At 34.5% G+C, this 22,029-nt stretch overlaps 1 protein-coding gene across 16 annotated transcripts in view; it reads left to right on the top strand.

The window, feature by feature from the left end:
• ANKS1B (ankyrin repeat and sterile alpha motif domain containing 1B) overlaps window positions 1-22,029 on the top strand; it is a 1,261,971-nt gene that overhangs the window by 524,396 nt on the left and 715,546 nt on the right. For all 16 annotated transcript variants that reach the window (XM_032285364.1, XM_032285340.1, XM_032285282.1 and 13 more), the window contains one exon: window positions 3,088-3,224. In XM_032285364.1, the coding sequence (XP_032141255.1) occupies window positions 3,088-3,224 (137 nt within the window). The remainder of the gene's footprint in view (window positions 1-3,087; window positions 3,225-22,029) is intronic.

Raw genomic sequence — 22,029 nt, 5'->3', positions numbered from 1 at the left:
TGAATCCTTTTTTGCCAGTAACTGGCAATATAACTTTGAGATGAGTTTCTCCATAAAATAGGGGTGGTGGTAATAGAACCTATTTCATAGGATAATTGGGGTATTAAATGAGATTCAATAAGTAAAAATTTAGCAAGATGTCTTCACATAATAAATATTCAATAAAGGTTATCTATTATTATTATTATTATGTCACTCCCTGCTCAGTCTTCAATATTTCTCATTGCCTACAAAATTAAGTATACTTATATTCTAATAAAACTTCCTTTTACTCATCCAAACTTATCTCTAGTTTCTTTGTAACATAAAATAACAGCTTCAACTATGCTCTTCCTATCTTTATGCCCTAATTTCTTATCTTTTCTCTCAGCTTTCTTGCCTGAAAACTGAAGTCTTTCACAGCTGTCTTCTGTCCAAACCAGAGTCTAATTGCTCCCCTACCCCACTCTATTTTTTCAAAAATCATGCTTCCTTTATCTGTTATCAATTCTCAAGTTATATTGCATTTTAATTTGTTTACATGCCTGATGCCTCATTTAAGAGTATACTTCTGGCTGGGTGTGGTGGCTTATGCCTGTAATCCCAGAACTCTAAGAGGTTGACGTGGGTGGATCACTAGAGCTCAGGAGTTCAAGACCAGTCTGGGCAACATGGCAAAACCCCATTTTTAATAAAAATCCAAAAAATTAGCCAGATGTGGTGATGTGCATCAGTAGTCCCAGCTACTCAGGAGACTGAGGTGGTCGGGTCACCTGAATCTGGGAAGTTGAGGCTGCAGTGAGCTGCGTTCATGCTGCTGTACTCCAGCCTGGGTGACGGTAAACAGACCCTGTCTCAAAAAAGAAAAGAGAAAAGAAGAAGAAGAAGAAAAAACCCAACAGTATACTTCTCAAGGGCAGAGATCCTTTTAAAAAAATTCATAAAGGCCAGGCGCAGTGGCTCACGCCTGTAATCCCAGCACTTTGGGAGGCCAAGGTGGGTGGATCGTGAGGTCAAGAGATCAAGACCATCCTGGCCAACATGGTGAAACCCCGTCTCTACTAAAAATACAAAAATTAGCTGGGTGTGGTGGCATGCCCCTGTAGTCCCAGCTATTTGGGAGGCTGAGGCAGGAGAATTGCTTGAACCCAGGAGGTGGAGGTTGCAGTGAGCCGAGATCCCGCCACTGCATTCCAGCCTGGTGCCTGGCAACAGAGCAAGACTCCGTCTCAAAAAAAAAAAAAAAAAAAAGAAAATTCATAGATTTTATTTTTATAACTTTTTAGGTTCACAGCAAAATTGAGCAGAAATTACAAAGTTCATGTATTTCCATATACAAAGCTTTCGTTACTATCAACATTCTGTACCAAAATGATAATTGTTTTAATTGATGAACCTACTAGACACATCATCACCCAAAGTTTATAGTTTACATAGGTTCATTTTTGGTTTGTACATCCTATGAGTTGGGCAAATATGTAATGATATATATCCACATTATATTATTAAATAGAATAGTTTTACTGCCCTGAAAATCCTCAGTGCTTAACCTATTCCTCCCCTCCCCGTGACCCAGTCTCTGGACAGAGATTCTTCCTAGTTAATCTTTAGAACATAACATAATATTTGACTCATAGTTGCCCCATTTTAATTAAGAGTTTTAACATGTGTGGTTTTTAGATGAACGAAAGAAGGAAGGGATAGATTGGAGAGTATCAGAGCATCTTGCTGACTAATGCTTTGTGTGTTTCAATATTGACTTATACTTTTCTATTGTACTCAGAAGACCACCCCAACCTTTTCTGTGATTCCAATTTAAATCCCACCTTTTTCATTAAATCTTAGAAGAGTGTGCTCTGGACACTTTTAAGACTTATTTTATGAGTCATCCAAGTAATTCTATGTGTCACACTTGAAATTTTGTTTTATGAGCCTGTGTAGGATTCCTTAGTGAGACTAAATTATATTTTTATATGGTAGGTAGAGTTTTATGATAGAATTATCATAAAATTATCCTTTTGCATTTTATGAGGAAAAGATGCCTTGATAAATTCTTGTATTTCACTGGGGATTGTAGTTAGCAGTCAGGAACAGAAAAACTTCCTGGTCTATAAAAAATTCACAGTCTCAGTCTCTTTTGCAATCATTTCAGCTAACTGTCTAGGAAAGAAAATTATTGGGAACTAATTAGAAACAACAGAGAAGTAAACTTTTTTTTTTTTGAGTAGATTTGAGCTTGCAGCATTTTCATAAAAAGCTATTGAGGTTTGCCAAATTGTTGTTAAAATAAAATAACTTTTATATGTGCTAGCAGAAGTTATTTATAGAATAATTTTCATCCTTTCCCAAGTATTTTAAACATTCTAAAATGGTATCTTTGATGTTATTTTGCTTTAATACAAATTTAAGAAGAAAATGTTACACATGTTGTTGATTTTCAAGTCATCTTTTCTTTATTCCCTCTCTCCTAATACTGAACATAAGAGAAGATTAATTTGGATTTTGAAATTTCATTCATTTAGTTTTGACCACATAGAATGCTATACTTATCCATCTTGTATTTATCTACATTATAAAACCATTTGCACAAATTTCGGTTTTTCATCAAGCTTTGTTCACGAGGATGCTTTTCTAGTTTATGAGATTTCTAGGAAAAGTTATTTGAGGAGTCTTGAATTTGGATTTTATGCATTAAGGAGATATGAAACTCCTACTTTAATAAAGATTAATACTCAAGAGATTATTGGGAAAGCTTTAGCCCAATCATATAATAAAATTATATTCTTTTTAGTTAAGGTAAGATTTTAGTTATTTATATAGTAGTAGCAGTCTTAAGAGCTATGCTGGACAATCTATTATTATGAATTGAATAATAATACTCTTGTCTTGGAACATTCCAGGGGGTGACAGTTACCATTTTAAAAAGAAACAAAGTATTTAATTAACATTATCTTTAAAATATACCACTGAGTGTATTCCTCATTATGATCTTGTAATTGGTAACAGTTTTAAAAGTTGAAATCTCAATTTATGTTCAGAAAGGTAATTTCAAGTCTTAAAAGGTAAACTGAGTGATTAGGTTCATGGCAGTTCTATTTTTATTCGCAGATAATACCTCTGAGGTAGCAATTACTACTCCAGGAACTAGTAACCATAGAAACAGCTCAACAGGCCCAACACCTGACTGCTCACCTCCATCCCCTGATACTGCCCTCAAAAATATTGTAAAAGTCATTCGACCCCAGGTAAGTGCCCAGAATGACATCATTTTCCCTATAATGTGTTTTTATTTTGAATCAATGCATGTACATCACTTATATTGCAATGCCTGGGCAATTTTATGTGGTGTGTAAGTGGATTTCTAAATTAAAAGAAGGGACTCAGAAGAGGTTGTTTGCTTCCTTTGAAGTTGGTGATAAACACTGAAATCTGTATTCGTTTTTGAAAAAATGAATTGTGCCTATTATGTGAAGTAGTGAGACTTAGAAAAATAGCCATTTCACATCATTTTTCTCTCACAACATTTTAATAATTATACTCCAATTATCGGGCTGTTACATACTTTCTGGTGTTTCCTGCTCTTTTTGCCTTTATTCCTCTGGACAGTGCTGCATGATTTGCAATTATTTCTCTGTCCTCCAACGCCAGTGATTTTTATATTTCTCTAACTTCTCTATCTTTATGGTTTCAACTAATATTGTCTGCATTTAATATTGTTCCTTGTTTTCCTCCAGTGTTCACAGTCCTCTAGGTAGTCTCTCTTTATTCTTTGTTCTTTTTTCCATCCCTGTCCCTTTCCTGTATGGATTTCTCTCTTTCCTCCTTTCTCTTTCAGTTGGACTTTCCAGTAGGCGGTTTGCAGGCAAGCTTTAGAAATATCATTGGGACAAGCTGTTCTGTGATATTTCATTGAAAATAGCACTTATAAAGCTGTTTGCATTATATTTTTGCCAACAGATGGACTCAGAACATGAAATTAGTGGTGTTCTCAACCTGGCTCATTCTGAATGGGCCTCATAAAATCCAAGACAGGGGGACTTTGGATTCAATCAATGCCATTCATCATCTACTTAGATATAGAGTATGAATAAATACTGTAGGGCAGATGTGATTTTTAAGACTATTTAGGCCTAAATGAGCAATAGTTGGTTTAATATTTTTCCTTCTTTAAGATAAGCTATTTTAGATCATTTTTATTATAATCTTCATCCTTATTAATAAAATGGCACTTAAATTATGAATATTCACTGCAGCTTATAGAACACCTTCATATAAATTGTTTCCTATATCCTTCATCAATTCAAGTGCAATTTGTGTTTCAGTGTTATAGATAAAGTTATTGGCACTCCAAAGAGGCTACATTGTCCAACTGATTTTGAGTTTCTTTTTCTAACTTTAGTATATTTGCCTCTTCCAGTCCTACTCAGAGGTTAGAAAAATCCTCATGAGGTTGTATAATTTGACACATATTTAGAATTAGGTTGTATAATTCCATCTTCATACGGAATATGAAGGTCGAGGAGCATTTAGGCACAGGTAATATTTGACGCAGTGACCCAATATGTGGAGGAGAAAAATGTTTTCAAAAATTTCTTCTGCTAGGTACAGTGGCATGCACTTGTAATCCTAGCTACTGGGGAGGCTGATGCAGAGAAACACTTGAGCCTGGGAGTTCTAGACCAGCCTGGATAACATAGTGACACCTTCATCTCGTTAAAAAAAAAAAATAGTCCTCTTTTTCAAGGAAATTTTATTGAGTCTATTTGCTTCAAGATAAACCTCACTAAACCCAGCTTTAGATGGTTTCTGTCTTGTTTGTTGACACTGGTTCTCTCATATGAAGGTAAACTCTGGGGTTATTGTGTTTCTAGTACATTTCTAGCATTTTAAAGCTATTTACATAATACATTGACCTATATATGTTAATAAAATTCATTACTAAATATACCTGTTTTTATACCAATATAAATTCTCTAATGTAAATGCATTTGGTCATTCAATGAAAGAAAAACAGGTTCTTTTTATGGATCTATGATTTGAATAACTGAGGCATTATTTTATAAATCCTTCTTTACATATTTTAATTGAGTGTAGGTTAGCTTGGTAAACTTTGAAGAAATCTAAAGGTAGAATTAAAGCCAGAAATTCCATCTTGACCCTATTCCTTGGTGCTGTCAGTACTTAAATATTTAACTTAGTAATGGACTCCACCTTTCTTAAATGTTATAACATGAGAAAAACAAAGAAGTGAGAAAGTTAAATAATTCAGGATGATGGTATTTAAATTAGAACCAATACAGACTGTATTTATGTAATAAAACAATAACAACTATATATCTATATCTTTGTTTTCTTTATATATAATTGCAGAAAGAATATAACCTCAGTTAGGCTACTCTTTCTTCCACTCTGGAGACATTGGTGCATGACTTATTTCTCCATTTGTGTTATGACCCCCCAGGAGGCTCCTCATTCATTGTAGAAAGGAAGGAGTAGAATATTCACATGGAAATAGAGGGGATTCAGATAGGACATGAGGTTTCAGGGAAGGGTTTGGAGACTAGAAGATGTGCATGGAGGATGGATGGATGGATAGAACAGGAGACTCCTGCTGTGTTCTGACAAATCACAGATGTGTCAGGGATGGAAAATGGTCAAGAGCTACTGTTCCAAAGAAAAGATAATTATTGGTGAGTTTATATAAAAGCATATATTTTAATCACACATTTAATACTCTAACATATTTGTTAATTCTGGCTTTCTATCTGGATATGCAAAAAGTGTGAAGTTAGATTGACTTATGGGTATTCAAGACCTTTTTTAAAATTAATTTTTAAAAGATTAATAATACGAAATGATAATTTTACTTTTAAAACTGGTGTTGAACTTTGAAAATAAAAATATGAATGTGACCCTTATTTGTGAATTTACACTTCGTTGCCTGACCATTAGCTGATGTGTTCAGTATTTTAGTGTGGAAAGAATGATATCGAATAGGTGAGGTAAAGGCAGAACTTTCATCTCGTTCACTGAAAATAGATACTGCTTAGATGGAGCGAATTAGGTTCCTTTGCCTTTGCCTCTTGTATACCTTTATCTAGTTTATTTTCTTGTAACTCTACCTGTGAATGGAGAGTATCCATTGTAACCAAGGAGTCCTTGCTTTCAAGATGAGGTAGGGCTGATAACACATTGCATGTTTCTGCTTAGAGTGTTAATTACTTGGAAGCTGCAGGCTTTTCAGTGCTTTGCTGAGTTTGTTTTTATTCAGCATATGTATTAACTAAGTCACAGCTGTTAGTTCTACATCCTGTGTTTGATATTTTTCACCTTTGTTTCTTTCATGTCTTAAAATTCTCTAGATTGTGAAACCATCTATTTTAAATTCAGACTGACTGAAATAGTTATATATTACTGTTTTCTCTTTCTCTCCAATATATTAGACCACAAGGCTGAAATTTTCTACTTACTTATACTTAAATACTTGAAAATCTTTGAAATACAATATTAGGTAGGTCTATTGACATTCCAGTTATTTTCTTTTTACTAAATAGTTATATGTTACTTGTGTTGGCTTTGTTATTTAAATATTTCCTGGTGAAGCATCTTGTTTTTCTTAATTGAAGAATCAAATACACAGATCTTAAGTATATAGTTTGATGAACTTTAATTATTTACATAGGTATAACGCCACTCAAAACAAAATATAGAGCATTGCCATCACCCCAGAAAGTTTCCTCATGCCCTTTTCTAGTTAGCTGCCCTCCTTCCTGCCTCAGAGGCAAGAATGTTTAATCATTATATATTAGAGTTGGCTATTCTTGGACTTTACACAAATGGAATCCTACAGTGAGTATGTTTTCTATATGTGTATCACTGTTTGGGTTTCTTCCACTCAGCATAGTGGTTTTGAAATTAATCCATGTTGTTTCTTTCCTAATGAGTGGTTTCCCATTGGATTAATGTATTATAATTTGCTCATTAATTCTCCTATTGATCAATGCTTGTGTTGTTTCCTGTTGTTTACCATTATGAGTGAATATGCTATGAATACGATATATAAGTCTTTTCACATAGATAAATAAGAGTGGCATTGTTGTGTCACACAGTAGATGAATAGCTAACTTTATAAAAACTTCCCAACAGCTTTTCAAAAAAGTTGTTCCATTTTATAGTCACCAATAGCAATGTGTGAGAATTTTCATTTCTCCACATTCTCGCCTTTTAAACTTTTTTATTTTAGCCATTTTTCTGGGTGTGAAATGATTTCTCATTATGGTTTTAATTTGCATTTTTTCTGGTGACTAATGATGATGAGTATCTTTTTCTGTAGTTATTGGCAATTCTCATATCTTCTTTTGTGAAGTATCTGCTCACCTCATTTTTTATGGGCTTGTTCAACTTTCTAATTGTCTATTTGTAGTAATTTTTTTTAGTTATACTTTAAGTTCTGGGGTACATGTGCAAAATGTGCAGGTTTGTTACATAGGTATACATATTTGTAGTAATTTTTAATAAATTCTTCTGTAACCCCACAAGATAGTGGTTCTTTGTCAGATGTATGCACTATAAATATTTTCCCCCACTCTGTGATTTGCCTAAACATTTTCTCAAGTGCCTTTGATGAGCAGAATATTTTAGTTTTTGTGTCATATTTGTCATTTTATTCTTTTATGGTTAGTGATTTTGTGACTTATCCCAGAGAAGTTTTCTTGTTCTAGTTTTTATACTTAGGTTGATAATCCATCTCAGATTGTTTTGTGTATGGTGTGAGGTAGGGATCAAGATTTAATTTTTGCTACATGAAAAAAAATGTTATTCATTGAGTTGAGTTAATAATTTAGTATTATTTGTTGCTTTCACATTTTAATTGTTGTTGGCATATAGAAAGGCAATTGAGTTTTTTATTAACATTTAATTTTTTTAAAAAGCTAGAGTAGTTTTTGCTTTTTAAAAATATAATTTTCATAGGGTTCTTTTGTGTCCTCTTAGAATAATGATAGTTTTACTTTTTTTCTAATATTTATGCCTTTTATTTATTTTTCTTATTTCTGTGACTATAATAAAATGATGCAATGAAATGCTAAAATCAAGAATTATTGCCTTGTTCCCTATCTTTGGGAAAAGTAGCCAATGTTTCCACATTAACTACAATGTAGGCTATTAGTTTATTGCATGTGTCCTTGGTTCTGTTGATAAGGCAGATTGCATTATTTTACTTTTCATGTTAATATAAATAACACTTGGCTATAATGTTTTATACATTTTATATAGTTTTGGGTGCAAGAGACACTTTGTATAAAGCATTAGCAGTAGATAGATGGATTAGATCTAAGGGAGCCGAAGATGACTAGTGACTTGAGCCTGGTTGGCAGGGATTTTGGAATGATAGTAATAAAGATAGGAAAGACTTGAACAGATGTTTATTTTCATGAGGGAGAAGATGATATGATAAATTTGGTTTTGTAGACTTATTGAACATGACACATAATATATAAATTGGAAATATTGGTATGGGGTTCTGGAGAGAGGTGAGGGTTAAGGTAGAAATTTTATTCTAATTCATAAAATTTGATGGTGAAGAGAGATAGTACCAAAGACAGAATGCTGAGAAATGTTTACACTAAAGGAGGATAATTATATTTTTTGAGTGCCTAATATGATTTAATGTTCATGATTTTTTTTGGAATGGATATTATCTTCATTTTATAGATGATGAAGTTGAGAACCAGGAACTTAAGTAATTTCTTCACATATACTTTAGATAAAAGCCTTTAGCAAAAGAGAGAGAGAGAATCATTGAGAAAAATAAAATAAGAAAGACAAATGTGACTGTGGATATAAAGAAACAAACATTTTAAGGGATTAGTCAACATTGTCAAAACTTCCAGGGAGGTAGAGAAGAGAGACCAAAATGTCACTTTATTTGGCATTATGAGAGGAAAGACCTTCAACAATGCAGTTTCCTTTAGGTGAAGAAGGTGGAAGCTTAAGATGAAAGGAATTGAAGAGTAGAAAAAGATATACTGATTATAGACTAATCTTTTGAATAGTTTGATGGTAAAAGGAAAGAAGGCAGTATGACAGCATGTTAAAGGATGAGCAGAGGTGGGGAAAGAGTTTCTGGTTGCAGAGAGTGAAAAAGAAGAGGCTAAAAGTTGACTGAAGAGACATGAGTGATGGATACTGAATTGTTAAATATTTTATTAGGAGGTGTATATAAATCTAATTAGTTCCAAAGTTCAAACAATTAACATTAGCCGTTGACAGAGCACTGGTTTGTGCTCTTGGCGGTGGTTTTAGCTAGATTGGTTTTTATACTTCTTTTCCTGTTTCATGATACACATCTAATTTAAAATAGAAGAGGGCTCTTGAGAAGTGACCTATGGTGGTGACAGAAGAAGAGGTGATTTTGGCATAATACCAAAGATAAGTCATCCAAATAGGTTTAATACTGAACAGAGATTTTTAGCATAATGAGCATAAACGTATATCCTAAGAAGAAGTCAATCTGGAAATTTTGAAATTCTGTACTGTGGTCTGAATGTTTGTGTTTCCCCCAAATTTGTATGCTGGATTCAAATCACCAATGTGATAGTATTAAAAAGTGAGGCCTTTAGGAGAGGATTAGGTCAGATGGCAGAGCTCTCATGAAAGGGATTAGTTCACTTACAAAAGAGGCCCATCAGAGCTTGTTCACCTTTGCAACGCATGAGGACACAGCAAGAAGTCAGCAATCTGTAGTCTGAAAGAGGATCTTCACCAGAACCCAACCAAGCTGGTAACCTGATCTTGGACTTCTCAGCCTCCAGAACTGTGACAGGTCCCGTAACTTTATGGTATTTGTTAATAGCAGCTGGAAAAGACATTCCCATTGGCTTTATATGTTCCTAATACCATCCAAACCTTACCACTTACTCAAAATATCACCCTAAGTGGAATTTAACAGAATGAAATAACATCAGGTTGCCTTCTTTTGCAGCTAAGGAGGGACCATAGAAAAAAGAAGCAAAAAAGCTGTAGAGGTAAAGAAAATAAAGAGAAAGGTCAAAGGCCCAGAGCTCTCAAGACACTAAAGGAGATACTGGAGGGAAAATGAGTCATTTCTGAACACCTACTCATAATGAACTTTGTATAGATCAGGTGCCTACTCAAACTGAAAGAAAGAATATTTTGAATATTCTTCTGGACCTGTGTGTGATTAATGAGCAAACAATAAAGCAGTTTAATAATAAGCCATAGCACTTCTCCCTGCCATTATTAAGAGTTTAGAACTGGGGTTACATAAAATTCTTGCCAAATCAAGAATAACATTTTTCTGGGCACTGTGGGGTTATAGAATACATATGCTAAATTTTAAAATTAGAAATGAGAGTGGGTATGTAAAAAACAGAGGCATATAACTTGGAAAGAGTACAGAATATTGTATTGAATTGCAGCAAAAAATAGATAAGGAATAAAAAGAACTTGAAATAGATAATTTTAAAAAATATTTTTATTATTGAGTATTGAGCAATTTATTCCAATGATTATGTGTTTCATTTGTTTCTCATTAAAATTTTATCAGGCAGGTATTTTTTTCCTTATTTTACTGATTGGGCCCGAGGCTTAGAGAGATTGAATAATGTTCTCAGTGTTACACAGCCACTGACTTACTGGAAGATCTCTGATTTCCTAACTCCAGTAGTTTTTCCATTAATGCTAATTAGCTCATTAGGTAGAAAATAATCGAGGTAGAATATTGATATTCTAGGAGGATGAAGCTTCAAGAGACAAAAATAGTTTTGAAAAAGGAGGCAGATGGAAACATAGACGGCCAAAGTACGTAGCCTGAAGGAAGGAGCCAAATAAGACTGTATTCAGTAATTTCCAGACTTGTAACAAAAGTTCGTGAGAAGAGAAAGCTAAAAACAGAAAGACAGTCCTAATAGAAAATAATATTGGGTAAAACAAAGAGCAATTTGGAAAGAAAAAAATGAGAAAGAAGTCAACAGGACTTAACAGTCAATGTAGACAAATATGAATTGTCGAAATAGTCCTTGACAAATATGAATTCCCTGGGAAGCTTTTTAAAAAAATGCCTGAGTTCCACCCCTGACCAATGAAATCAGTCTGTCTGAGGGAAAGTACTTTTAACCTGGTATTCTTGGATAGGCTATGGGAGGGTCTACTAAGTTTCTGAAATTATATGCAAAATTTTGCTTGTAGGTGCCTTTTTAAAAGGAATTTAGTTCCAATCTTTCTTCTGTCACATGCACTCTGTATTACCCTTCTCACTCTCAATTTTTCAGCAAAGTGAGAATGGTATTTGCCTTGCCTGCTTCTCAGGGGTGTAGTCAGACTCAAACCAGATAAAATGTGCCATGGTGCTGTGTAAATTGTAAAGCCCTGTAGTGGCCCAACTTGTTATCATAATGGTGATGAAATCATGTTTGCCTGCAATTGAAATAAGGCCTTTGAGAAGTAATGTTCTCTCTGTCTCATCCACAAGTACCTCTGATGATGGCAACTGTAGCTTTTAGAAAATGTATTTGGGAACCTTTTAAAGTTCTCTAAATCACTGGAATCTATTTAAGACAATGTTGGCTACGTACAGTGTGATACTCACTGTCAATCATCCACATAAACTGTACCTTCCATTGATGATTAAAATCACCATCAGTCCATATAGTGGTCATGCCAATTATATGCCAGTGGAATATTATTCATCCTCACTTCTATTCATGTGATGAAATTCAGGTGAGTTTTTTCTACAGAAATATGGAAAATTATTTGTTGTCACTTTCTATATGTAAAATTTTTTTTCATCTTTTTTCCTAAACATGAAATGGAATTTTTTATATTTTGGGCCCACATTGTCATTAATAGCAAGACTATATTAATATTGTGTTTTCTTTTTGTTATTCAGGGTTTTTTCTTCCACATGCATAAAATTCTCAGTGGGTGTCATTGTTTGGGTTGGCTCTTTCCCCTAGAGTATGTCTAGACAGTCTGAATAAGAATGCATAGATTCACATGTACCCTTGACACCTAAAATAAAAATAGAAGATAAACAAAAGGAAATTGAGTTTAGACAACTTGAAGTTTTGGAAGAGATGCAAATGAATTATCATAAAGATGAAGAAATGTTGATTAAGTAGACATTTAATATAAAAGTATTTTCAAGTCACGTGAGTGGCTAAGAATAGGTGTTCTATGAGAATAATGAAACTAAATGTGACTATTAAAATGATAATAAATAAATAAAAATATATTCAAGGATGTTCATTCTACAGATATTTATTGGAAACCTTAATGCCAATTAGTAAAGAGAACTTATTAAATAAACCATAGTATATTCATCAAAAATAAAACACAGCCCTTGTAGATATATATGTATTGGTCTGTAAAGCTAGTTAAATTTATTGTTTAATTAAAAAAAGGAATGCATTGATAGAAAAAATTCCTGGGAAAAAATTCCTTGCAAAATAAAATGATCAGAAAATAGAATTGGCATTATTGATTTAAATATCTTAAATGGCAGACTAGAATTTGAAATGTAGTCTTATCCTTCCCTTTAGGTCACTTGTTATTGACTGCACAGGGTAAAGTTAAAAGTCTCCAATTACATCTTCCTCTAAGTTCAAGTTGATCTCTTTGACTATACAATTAATAGTATACCTACTATATGAATCTGAACCTGATCCTTCCAAATCCCTAATCTTGCCTGTTCTAAAATTCTGTAATTTAGCTGTGAGAGTACCACAGAGGACAGCATTACTTTATTTATTTATTCATTCTTTTATTCAATAAACATGGTTGAGTGCCTACCATATGCTGGGCATCTTAAGTGGTGATTTGAGTATGAAAATGACTAAAATATGGATTCTATCCTAAAAGAACTTTTAACCAATCAAAGGAGACTATGCTCTAAATAGATAACTTTTAGATTTTCACTGTTGAAGTTCATTGATCCAATGCACCAGGGATCATCCTCAGACCTCTTATCAGTCCACATTCACTCCCTGTGTGTTCCCCTCCAGTTCCAGAGCTGATTTCTCTGAAATTTATATCCCCAGGCCTGCCTACTTCCCTGAACTCCAGGCTCATATCCAGTAGGCTACTCTAAATCTCAATGGCATGTCTTAAACTTAACCTATATAGCCCTACAGTTTGCATTTCAGTTAATAGCAATTCAAGATTAAAAACTTGACCCCATCCTTGGTTTCTTTCTTTCTCTCACACCTCAACATCCATTCCATCAATAAATCCTCTTGGCCAGTAGTTCTCAATGTGTGGTTCAGGACCCCTTAGCAGGCTTCAAAACCCTTTCAAAAGATCTGTGAAGTCAAAATTATTTTCATAATAATACAAAGACATTTTGCTTTGTTCTGCTTTTATTTGTACATGAGTTATCAATGGAGTTTTCTAGAAGCTATATGGTAAGTGATGACATCATACCTCTGATGGCTAAGGGAATGTATACTTGTGTATTCTTATGTTTAAAGAAGTTTTAGTTTTAGTTTTTACATAAATATTAACAGATATGACCCTCATGAACAAAAAATCTTTAGTGTTATTAATTTTTAAGTGTATAATGTGATCTTGAGACCAAAAAGTTCAAAAATCAGTCCTCTAACTTTTTATAAATATATCTGAATCTTACCATCTGTCCTCTGTCACTGTCGTATGAGCCACTAACATCTCTCACCTAGATCTTTGAAAAAGCTTCATATCTTGTTCCTGGCATTGATCATTGTGCTCTTGTCCTTTTGTAACTTGGCCACATATGTAAATCAGATTACGTTATTCACCTGCTCAACCTTCCAATGTCTTCCCATCTCACTGAAAGTAAAGGTGCATGACATCCAAAATAATCTAACTGTCTATAACCTCTTAACCCATCTCCTGCCATTCTCCACCTTGTTTAATGTATACTAGCCATGTCATCTTCCCAATATTACCTTAGATCAGCTAAACAGCTCCTGCCTTAGGTTCTTTGTACTTATCATTGAATTGTCTTGACCACCTTTCTCCCAGAGACTTAACACTGCTAATTATCATTCTTCCTTCAGGTCATTATTCAAATACTACCTTATGAGAGATGCCCTTTTTGACTATTGAATATAAAGTAGCTACCACTTTATTCCCTGTCTCTGTTATGCTATTTTCTTTTATAACAATTTTCACTCCTGAATTAACATTATGTGTTGATTTGTTCAGTGTCTTTCCACCTGGAATGGATATTCCATGAGAATAAGAACTTCTTTCCTTTATGTCTTCCTACCTTCCTTCCTTCCATCTCCCTCTTTCCTCCCTTTAGTTTTTATAAAGTGCTCAATTTCAGCACTTAGAATAGTATGTGGGTCACAATTGGCTGTCAATAAGTATCTCTTGAATTAGTTAAGCATAGTTGGGGAAAGGGCAGTGAAGACCATTCCAGAGAGGGAATGCTCAAATTGACCTTTATGTTTGAATAGGGGTTAGACAGGTGAAGTCTTAGTTCATTTTGTGTCATCATAATGAAACACCTGAGATTGCATGTTCCCTTAGTTCATTTTATGTTACTATAAAATGAACTAAAAAAAGGAGCTTATTTAACTCACACTTCTGCAGGCTGGGAAGTACAAGAAGTGTCGTGTTAGCATCTGCCCAGCTGCTGGTGATGCATCACAACATGGCAGAAAGTCAAAGGGAAAGTGAATACATGTGAAGAGGCAAAACTTCAGTGGTGTCTGGCTTTATAACAACCACCTCTTGTGGGAATTAATCTATGCCCATGAGAACTAATCCAGTCTTGGCAGACTGGGAACTATCAGTATTGCTAGAACAGAACCAAGTCATTTATGAGGGATCTGTCTCATGACCCAAACACCCCCCACTAGGCCCCACCTGCCAACACTGCCACATTGGGAATCAAATTTCAATCTGAAATTTGGTGGGGACAAACTAAGCCATATCTACATGATAGCATGCACTTATATAGTCCAGGGAGAAGGATAGAACCACTCTCCTCTGAATCAGAATGTCATAATATCTATGAGTTACTCATTCAATAAGTGATGTTCTTACATAAACAGTTTCCATGGTCAAATATATTGGGGAAATACAGGGTTAAACAATTTCCTCACTGAATGATTTTTCTGAGCCTTCATTTGCTACCACCCCTGTACACCTATTAATATATTTCACAACTAGTGATGCACAAAACTTAATTTAGAAAACATGATCTAGGGCATTTCTTAGGTCTCTTTATAGCTAACCCTAACAATTCCATTCTGGTTTGATTTTCCATTCATCTTGCACAAATTCACACTGTTGAGAAAGGGAGCACCCAAGCTCAGCAATAAATATGTTGTTTATTTATGATGTTACAGAGTGGTATTTACACATTGTCTACTTTAAGAAGCCATATAAGATAGATAAGACTATTATGATTTCTGTTTTATCTATGAGAAAAGGAAAAATAAGTATCTTTAGATTATGCCATGTTGAAGAACAAGTCAAATCAATGGTGCTAAAAGACTGAAATGGAAAAAAAAATAATTAGAAGGGCCTATATTTTCTCCTTTAAGACAGTATTATTTTAGCATCATCCTATTTTACATTAATTGAATTCAATTCAATAAGTGAGTATTAGGCACTGTATCAGACACTATGAGGAATAAACACAATTTTGTAATTGTTTTGAGTTTAGGAAATAAGTTAGCCCCACTGCTTTCTTTCTCTCCCAGATTCAGAACCATATGAGATATGGGATCCAGGAGTCAGAAAAATTGAAACCAATGCCATACTTTTTATTATTATCATGAGAACTGATTGGACAGTGTGATTCTAGATAGGTAACTGAATATGCTTGCTGTAACTTCACTCTTGGATTAGACACATATTCTAACCCAGTCACTGGCACAGCTAGCCAACGTACAAGGTTATTTTACCACAGAAGGTCAGAGAACATACTTATTATGCTGACATGCTGGCTCTGAAGAGGAGAAACCTGGAAGAAGCAATAATAAGCATGCTTAGTTCCTTCCTCAGTGTTGTTTTACAGCTCAGTAACTCTAATTCTTTAGGGGATAAAGTAATAAAAAGTGGAAGAATAGGCCGCGGATGTTACTCTAATGGTATTCCCTTCATGTTTCCTTGTGGAAACATGAGGCCAAAGAATAGAAGTTCATCCTAACAATAAGCCAATAACATGCATTGCATTTGGTCAAGAAACGTAACAATTTTCCAAACACTTTTGAAAGATAAGACTTTAAAAGTGTTTGGAAGATTCAAGCAACAATGTTTCAAATAGTTTTGGAAGGTAAGATTCACTACACTTACTTGCCAGACATCAAAATCTTTTATCTTTCTCCAAAAATCTGCTCTTCCTTCCTTATATCTATTAATTGTACCACCTAGACTCCTCCCTCACCTTCTCTTTCTATGTCTAATTAGCCACCAAAGCATGTCACTTCTGTTTCCTATCTTTACAAGCTTTTCTCTTCTTTTACTCCCACTGCACCTGTCTTAATTCCTTTGTCTTGATTACTGAAATAGCTCCCATCATGGCTCCCTTGATGTCATTCTCATCTACTTCTAATTTTTCGTCTACATTTATCCCAGAGTGATCTTTGTGGATTTTAAAATTATCATTATTTTAAGGTTTGAAACAATCACAAAATTGCAGAAAAGTTGGAAACACAATACAAAGATCTTTTTTTCCTGGAACTCTTTGTGAGTAAGTTGCTGACCTAATTCCTCATTAGCACTGGTGTGTTATTTCTTACAAAGATATTTATCTATAACCAGAATACAAACATCAAAATCAGATAATGAATTATGATATATTACTACCCTTTAACCTTAAGACTCCATTCAAATTTCACAAATTTGTCATAATAATATGTTTTGTGGTAAAAAGTATCTAGTTTAGAATCATACATTGCATCTTGTTTTCATTCCTGTTTAATCTCCGTTGATCTAGAATAATTCTTCAGTCTTTTCTTGACTTTTAAAATGATCACATATTTGAAGATAACAGGTCAGCTATTTTGTGGAATGCTCCTCAATTTGGGTTGTCTGATGTCTCTTCATAATTAGATTCAGGATATGCATCTTTGTTAGAAAGATCCAGAGGTTACTCTGTTTTTCTTATTTCATCCCGTCAGCTGGTGCATAATTTTGATTTCTCATAATGATCTTTCAAATGATGTTCACCTTGGTCTCTTGATTAAGGTGGTTTCTTTCAGGCTTCTCCACTGTAAAGTTACTCTTTCTCTTTGTTTGTTTGTTTGTTTGTTTTCTTCTGAAATGTGTATATATTTGTGGGGAGGTACTATGTCAACATGCCATTCCTTACAAAGCATTCAGTTTACTCATGTATTTGTTTATACTTGCAGAGACCCATGTTTCCTATTTTACTGAGTTAGTTATACTCCATTATTATTATTATTGGTTTTGATACTTGAATTATTTGGAGTTTTGCCAAAGGGAGTCCTCCTGTGTCCTTTTGACTTATTTCCATCATTCTTTGAGCATTTCTTACTTTCTGGAGCATCAGGATTCTAGGCTTATCTCATATATACTTTTCCAGTTTGAGATGTGGAATCAGCCATTTCTCTAAGAAGCTTTCCTTCCTTTTAGTATAAAATGGTAGTTTGATGCCAAGATTTAGGCACTAAGTATATTAATTGCTACTGGGATGTCACTGTTCCCAGATTTTCTCAGTGGGCAGGGCTAGAGAATATTTGTATGTAAGCATAGTATGTACATATATGTATTCATGTGGGTCTGGATATGTATACACAGATATACACATGCACATGAACATCTATATTTCTGTGTGCATCCATCTCTACATATATTGAAAGCCAGGAGTTCACAGAAGTAATGTGATTTCACTCTAAACAGCACAGAATTCATTTTTATATTTGTAGTTCTATTCTCTGACAGTCAGAAACCTAACTTCCTTTATTCATAATGTATTCTGGTATTTTATCAGGTCCTGATTCTCATTTAGGGTCATCTCCAAATGTGGACACTGGCCTTACCCCGCTTGGGGTCTGATACCGCATGCTAGTAAAGCTCCACATGGACACCTCCTGCTCAGGGCATGGCACACACACATCTGGGCATGAGGGGTCAGGGGTGTATGGTTTGACCCCTCATGCCTGTTTGGCCCCTAATGGATACCCTTCTCACCTTTACAGTGCTTTGACTCCATCCTGGCTGCCCTCCACATGTGGACACCCTCTTCACACTGCCAGTATGAGGATACCCTGCAAGGATACCCTACTCATCCAATGCCAGACTTCTTCCATTGTGTAGAGAGTGATCTTATTATACTGTTATTCACTTTTATAACATCCTTTAGGATTTACTACCTTCATAACAACCTCTAAACTTCTTAATAAGGCATAAAAGTCCATTAATGTTCTCACACTGGGCTCCTGTTTATCACCAGCACTGCCAACATTCAATCATACCAAACTCCTGCAATACTCCGAAGAAAACTTCTTGCACCCTTTCTGATACAGTTTAGAATGCTTTTCCCTCTTTTTCTCTACCTGGTTAACTTCCATTCTTTCTTTTAGATAGGATTCAAGCACCAGCTAGCATAACCCTTTCTCACTCCATCTTCAGTGAGATTTCCTTATTTATTCATCCGTTTTACTCATACTTGCTAAGTGTGCTGTATATACCAGACTTCATGGTAGGTACAGGTAATAGCAGTGAGCAAGGCAAAAGAGGTCACTGTCCTCAAGGAGCTTCTATTCCAGAGGAGGTAGATATTCAATGATCAAGTGAACAATGAGTAAAGAGTATGACTTCAGATTGTGATCCGGGCTGTGAATTAACTACACAGAGTCAAACAGTATTTGGAGGAGGAGCCACTACTTGGAATCGGAGAATGCCTCTCTGAAGAGGTAGTATTCAAGCTGGAACATGAATGAGGAGAAACTAGCCATGTAAAGAGTCAGGAAAAGGATGTTCCAGGCAGGGAAATGAAATAGCAATACAAAGACCCAGAAGAAGACATGAACTTGAGCAGAGGAACAGACAGTAGGCATGCATGACTGGAGCTCAGTATGAGGGGAAAGTGCTATGAGTTGAAACCAGAGAAGACAGAAAGCCAATGAGGTCTTGGTAAGAATTGTAGATTTTACTGCAAGTACAATTAGAAGCTATTGAAGGGTGTTAAGCAAGAACGTGATATGATTTGATCTACATTTTTAAAAGATCACTCTGGCTAGAGAATACCTTATGGAGAGAAAAGTAAGGGAAACAATTAGGAGGTTTTGTAGCTGTCCAGGAGGGCACGTATAGTTACTTGGATTGGTGGGTAAAACAGGAGTATAGGGAAATGAATGGTGTTAGGACATGTTTTCAAAGTAGAATGAATAATATTTACCATAGAGTTGAATTTAGGAGATACAGTTATGAATCAAACATGTACAGATTTGTGGCTTGAGTCATTGTGAAAAATCATGATATTATTTACTGAAATGGTGACATCGAGACAAAATTCAGTGCTTTTCATTGTGTTTGTTTTGATGTTGCTAGAATTGGGGAGCAAGGGTCAAGTGTCTGTTTGGTTTATATAAGTCTGGGATACCCTCTAGATGCCATGTAGATAGTTAGATGTAAGGGTCTCTAGCCCTTCGGCTATGCTTTCTTAGAATTATGTATGTACTTTCACATAATTTTATGTGTATATTGTAACAGTCTATTTATGCATCAAAGAAGATGGAAACATTTTCTGGAAAGTGTATTAATTATATTACTATTTTAAAAAGCAGAAATTGCAAATAATCTCTTACTACTCTGTGAAATTTCTCTTCTTAGATTCTTGGTTTAGCAAAGAACTTGACAATAAATATTTGATAAATGGACACAGGAATAAGTGATATAATTTGAAATAAATTCTTAGAACAGTTGTATGAGATAGCAAGTCTTAAATGCTAAATCGAATTGAGTCAAGTGCCAAATCTTATTACTATTTTAATTAAGATAATTTTTCTTAAAAATATTTTCTGAATATCAGAAAGATACTCCAAAAGTGTTTTACATCTTCTTTGATTTCTACAAAAAATACAACAGATACCAACACAAACAGATATCTACATAATAATTGTAATTATACATTAAATAATAAATTAAGAGGGTCATTAAGTTAGTCAAAATATGTGAGGGAAAAGTCTGTTTCAAATAAGTTAAATTATATAAACAGACATTAGGCAATGCACTCTAATGAAATATTGACAGTGATTAATAACAACTCTGAGAGAATATTTTCTTATCTTCTCATCCTTACACTTCTCTTTCTTCCTTCTGTCACAACAGTTACAAATGATTAGCTCAGCAGTCATTTCTCTATTAAATAACAAAACGTATGAAAAGATAGACACACAGACTATCAATATTTCAAAATTAATTTTACAGACACTAGCTTTCACTTAACACAAAATTGGTGAAAGTAATACCAAAGGAAAAGACAAACAGTCTTGACTACATAGAAATTAAGTTGCACTGCATCAAAAAAACTTAATTAAAATAAAAAACAAGTAACTAATGCGATAGAAGTAATACAAATAAACAGTCAAATTGTTAAAATTTTAATATGCAAAGAGCTCTTGTAAGACCACAAAGAAGACTAACATATCCATGAAGGAAAATGGACAAAGAATATAAATACACAATGTAGGAAAGAAACAGATGAATATTTAAAAAGTAAAAGAAAAAATGATTAACAGTGTTGAATATCAAGGAAATGCAAAATAAAATTAAAACATAACCTAAGAAGTAGTTAAAACTTTTTTAAAATGAAAATATATCCTGTGTTTAGCAAATGCATGGGAAAGTCATGGTGATGCAGGCATAGACTGATAGACTCATAGACCAATGGTGGAAATGTTTCTATACATTTTCTTGGTAATGTGAATCAAGCATCTTGAAAAACATACTTCTTTTAGTCTAGTAATTTTTCATCTGTACCAATGAAATGCCCAGAAAGAGGAAAAAGTTCTGTAAAAGAATTCATTTTAGTACTATTTATAACAGAAAAGAATCAGAATAAAAATTTTTGTTTGGGCCGGGCGCGGTGGCTCAAGCCTGTAATCCCAGCACTTTGGGAGGCCGAGGCGGGTGGATCACGAGGTCAACAGATCGAGACCATCCTGGTCAACATGGTGAAACCCCGTCTCTACTAAAAAAAAAAATACAAAAAATTAGCTGGGCATGGTGGCACGTGCCTGTAATCCCAGCTGCTCAGGAGGCTGAGGCAAGAGAATTGCCTGAACCCAGGGGACGGAGGTTGCGGTAAGCCGAGATCGCGCCATTGCACTCCAGCCTGGGTAACAAGAGCGAGACTCCATCTCAAAAAAAAAAAAAAATTTTTGTTTGTATGGAAGGTAGAATATTGCAAATATTAAATATTATTTGAAAGCTAATTTAATCATATGAATAACTGTTTACGGTAACTATAAAAGTATGAACTGTAAACTAAAAAATAAACTAAAGATAAATATGCACAGATTATTTGCAGATTTGTAATATGTATATCTGTGTGTGTGCATGTGTGTGTGTATTGTTAAAAGAAAAACTTTAGCTGAATTAAATTAAAGGTGTTTATTTCAGCAATGAATGACTTGTGAACCAGCAGACCCCAGAATCAGATTCAGAGAGGGACTCTAGGGGCACCTCGTGGTCAGAACAAATTTATAGACAAAAAAAGGAAAATGATGTACAGAACAGAACTTAGAAGTGAGATACAAAAACAGCCAGATTGGTTACAGGTTGGCCTTTGCCTTATTTGAACACAGTTTGAACACTCAGCAGTCTATGAGGGGTTGAAATATGGCTGCTGTGATTGGCCAAGACTCAGTTATTGTTGCAGGCGTATACTCCTAAGTTAGGTTTTCAATCTTGTCTGCCTATTAAATTAGGTTATGGTTCATCCATAAGGACTCAAATACAGAAGTATGAAGTCCTTCTCTGGCCATATTTAGTTCGCTTTAACTAGACACACAGACACACAGACACACACACACACACACACACACACACACACACACACACACACAC

The sequence above is a fragment of the Sapajus apella genome, unplaced genomic scaffold, assembly GCF_009761245.1.
Source record: "Sapajus apella isolate SASKATOON/1434 unplaced genomic scaffold, GSC_monkey_1.0 scaffold2, whole genome shotgun sequence".
In the NCBI taxonomy this organism is placed as follows: domain Eukaryota; kingdom Metazoa; phylum Chordata; class Mammalia; order Primates; family Cebidae; genus Sapajus; species Sapajus apella.
The sequence above is the reverse complement of the archived record's forward strand: the minus strand, read 5'-3'. Positions and strand labels throughout refer to the sequence as shown.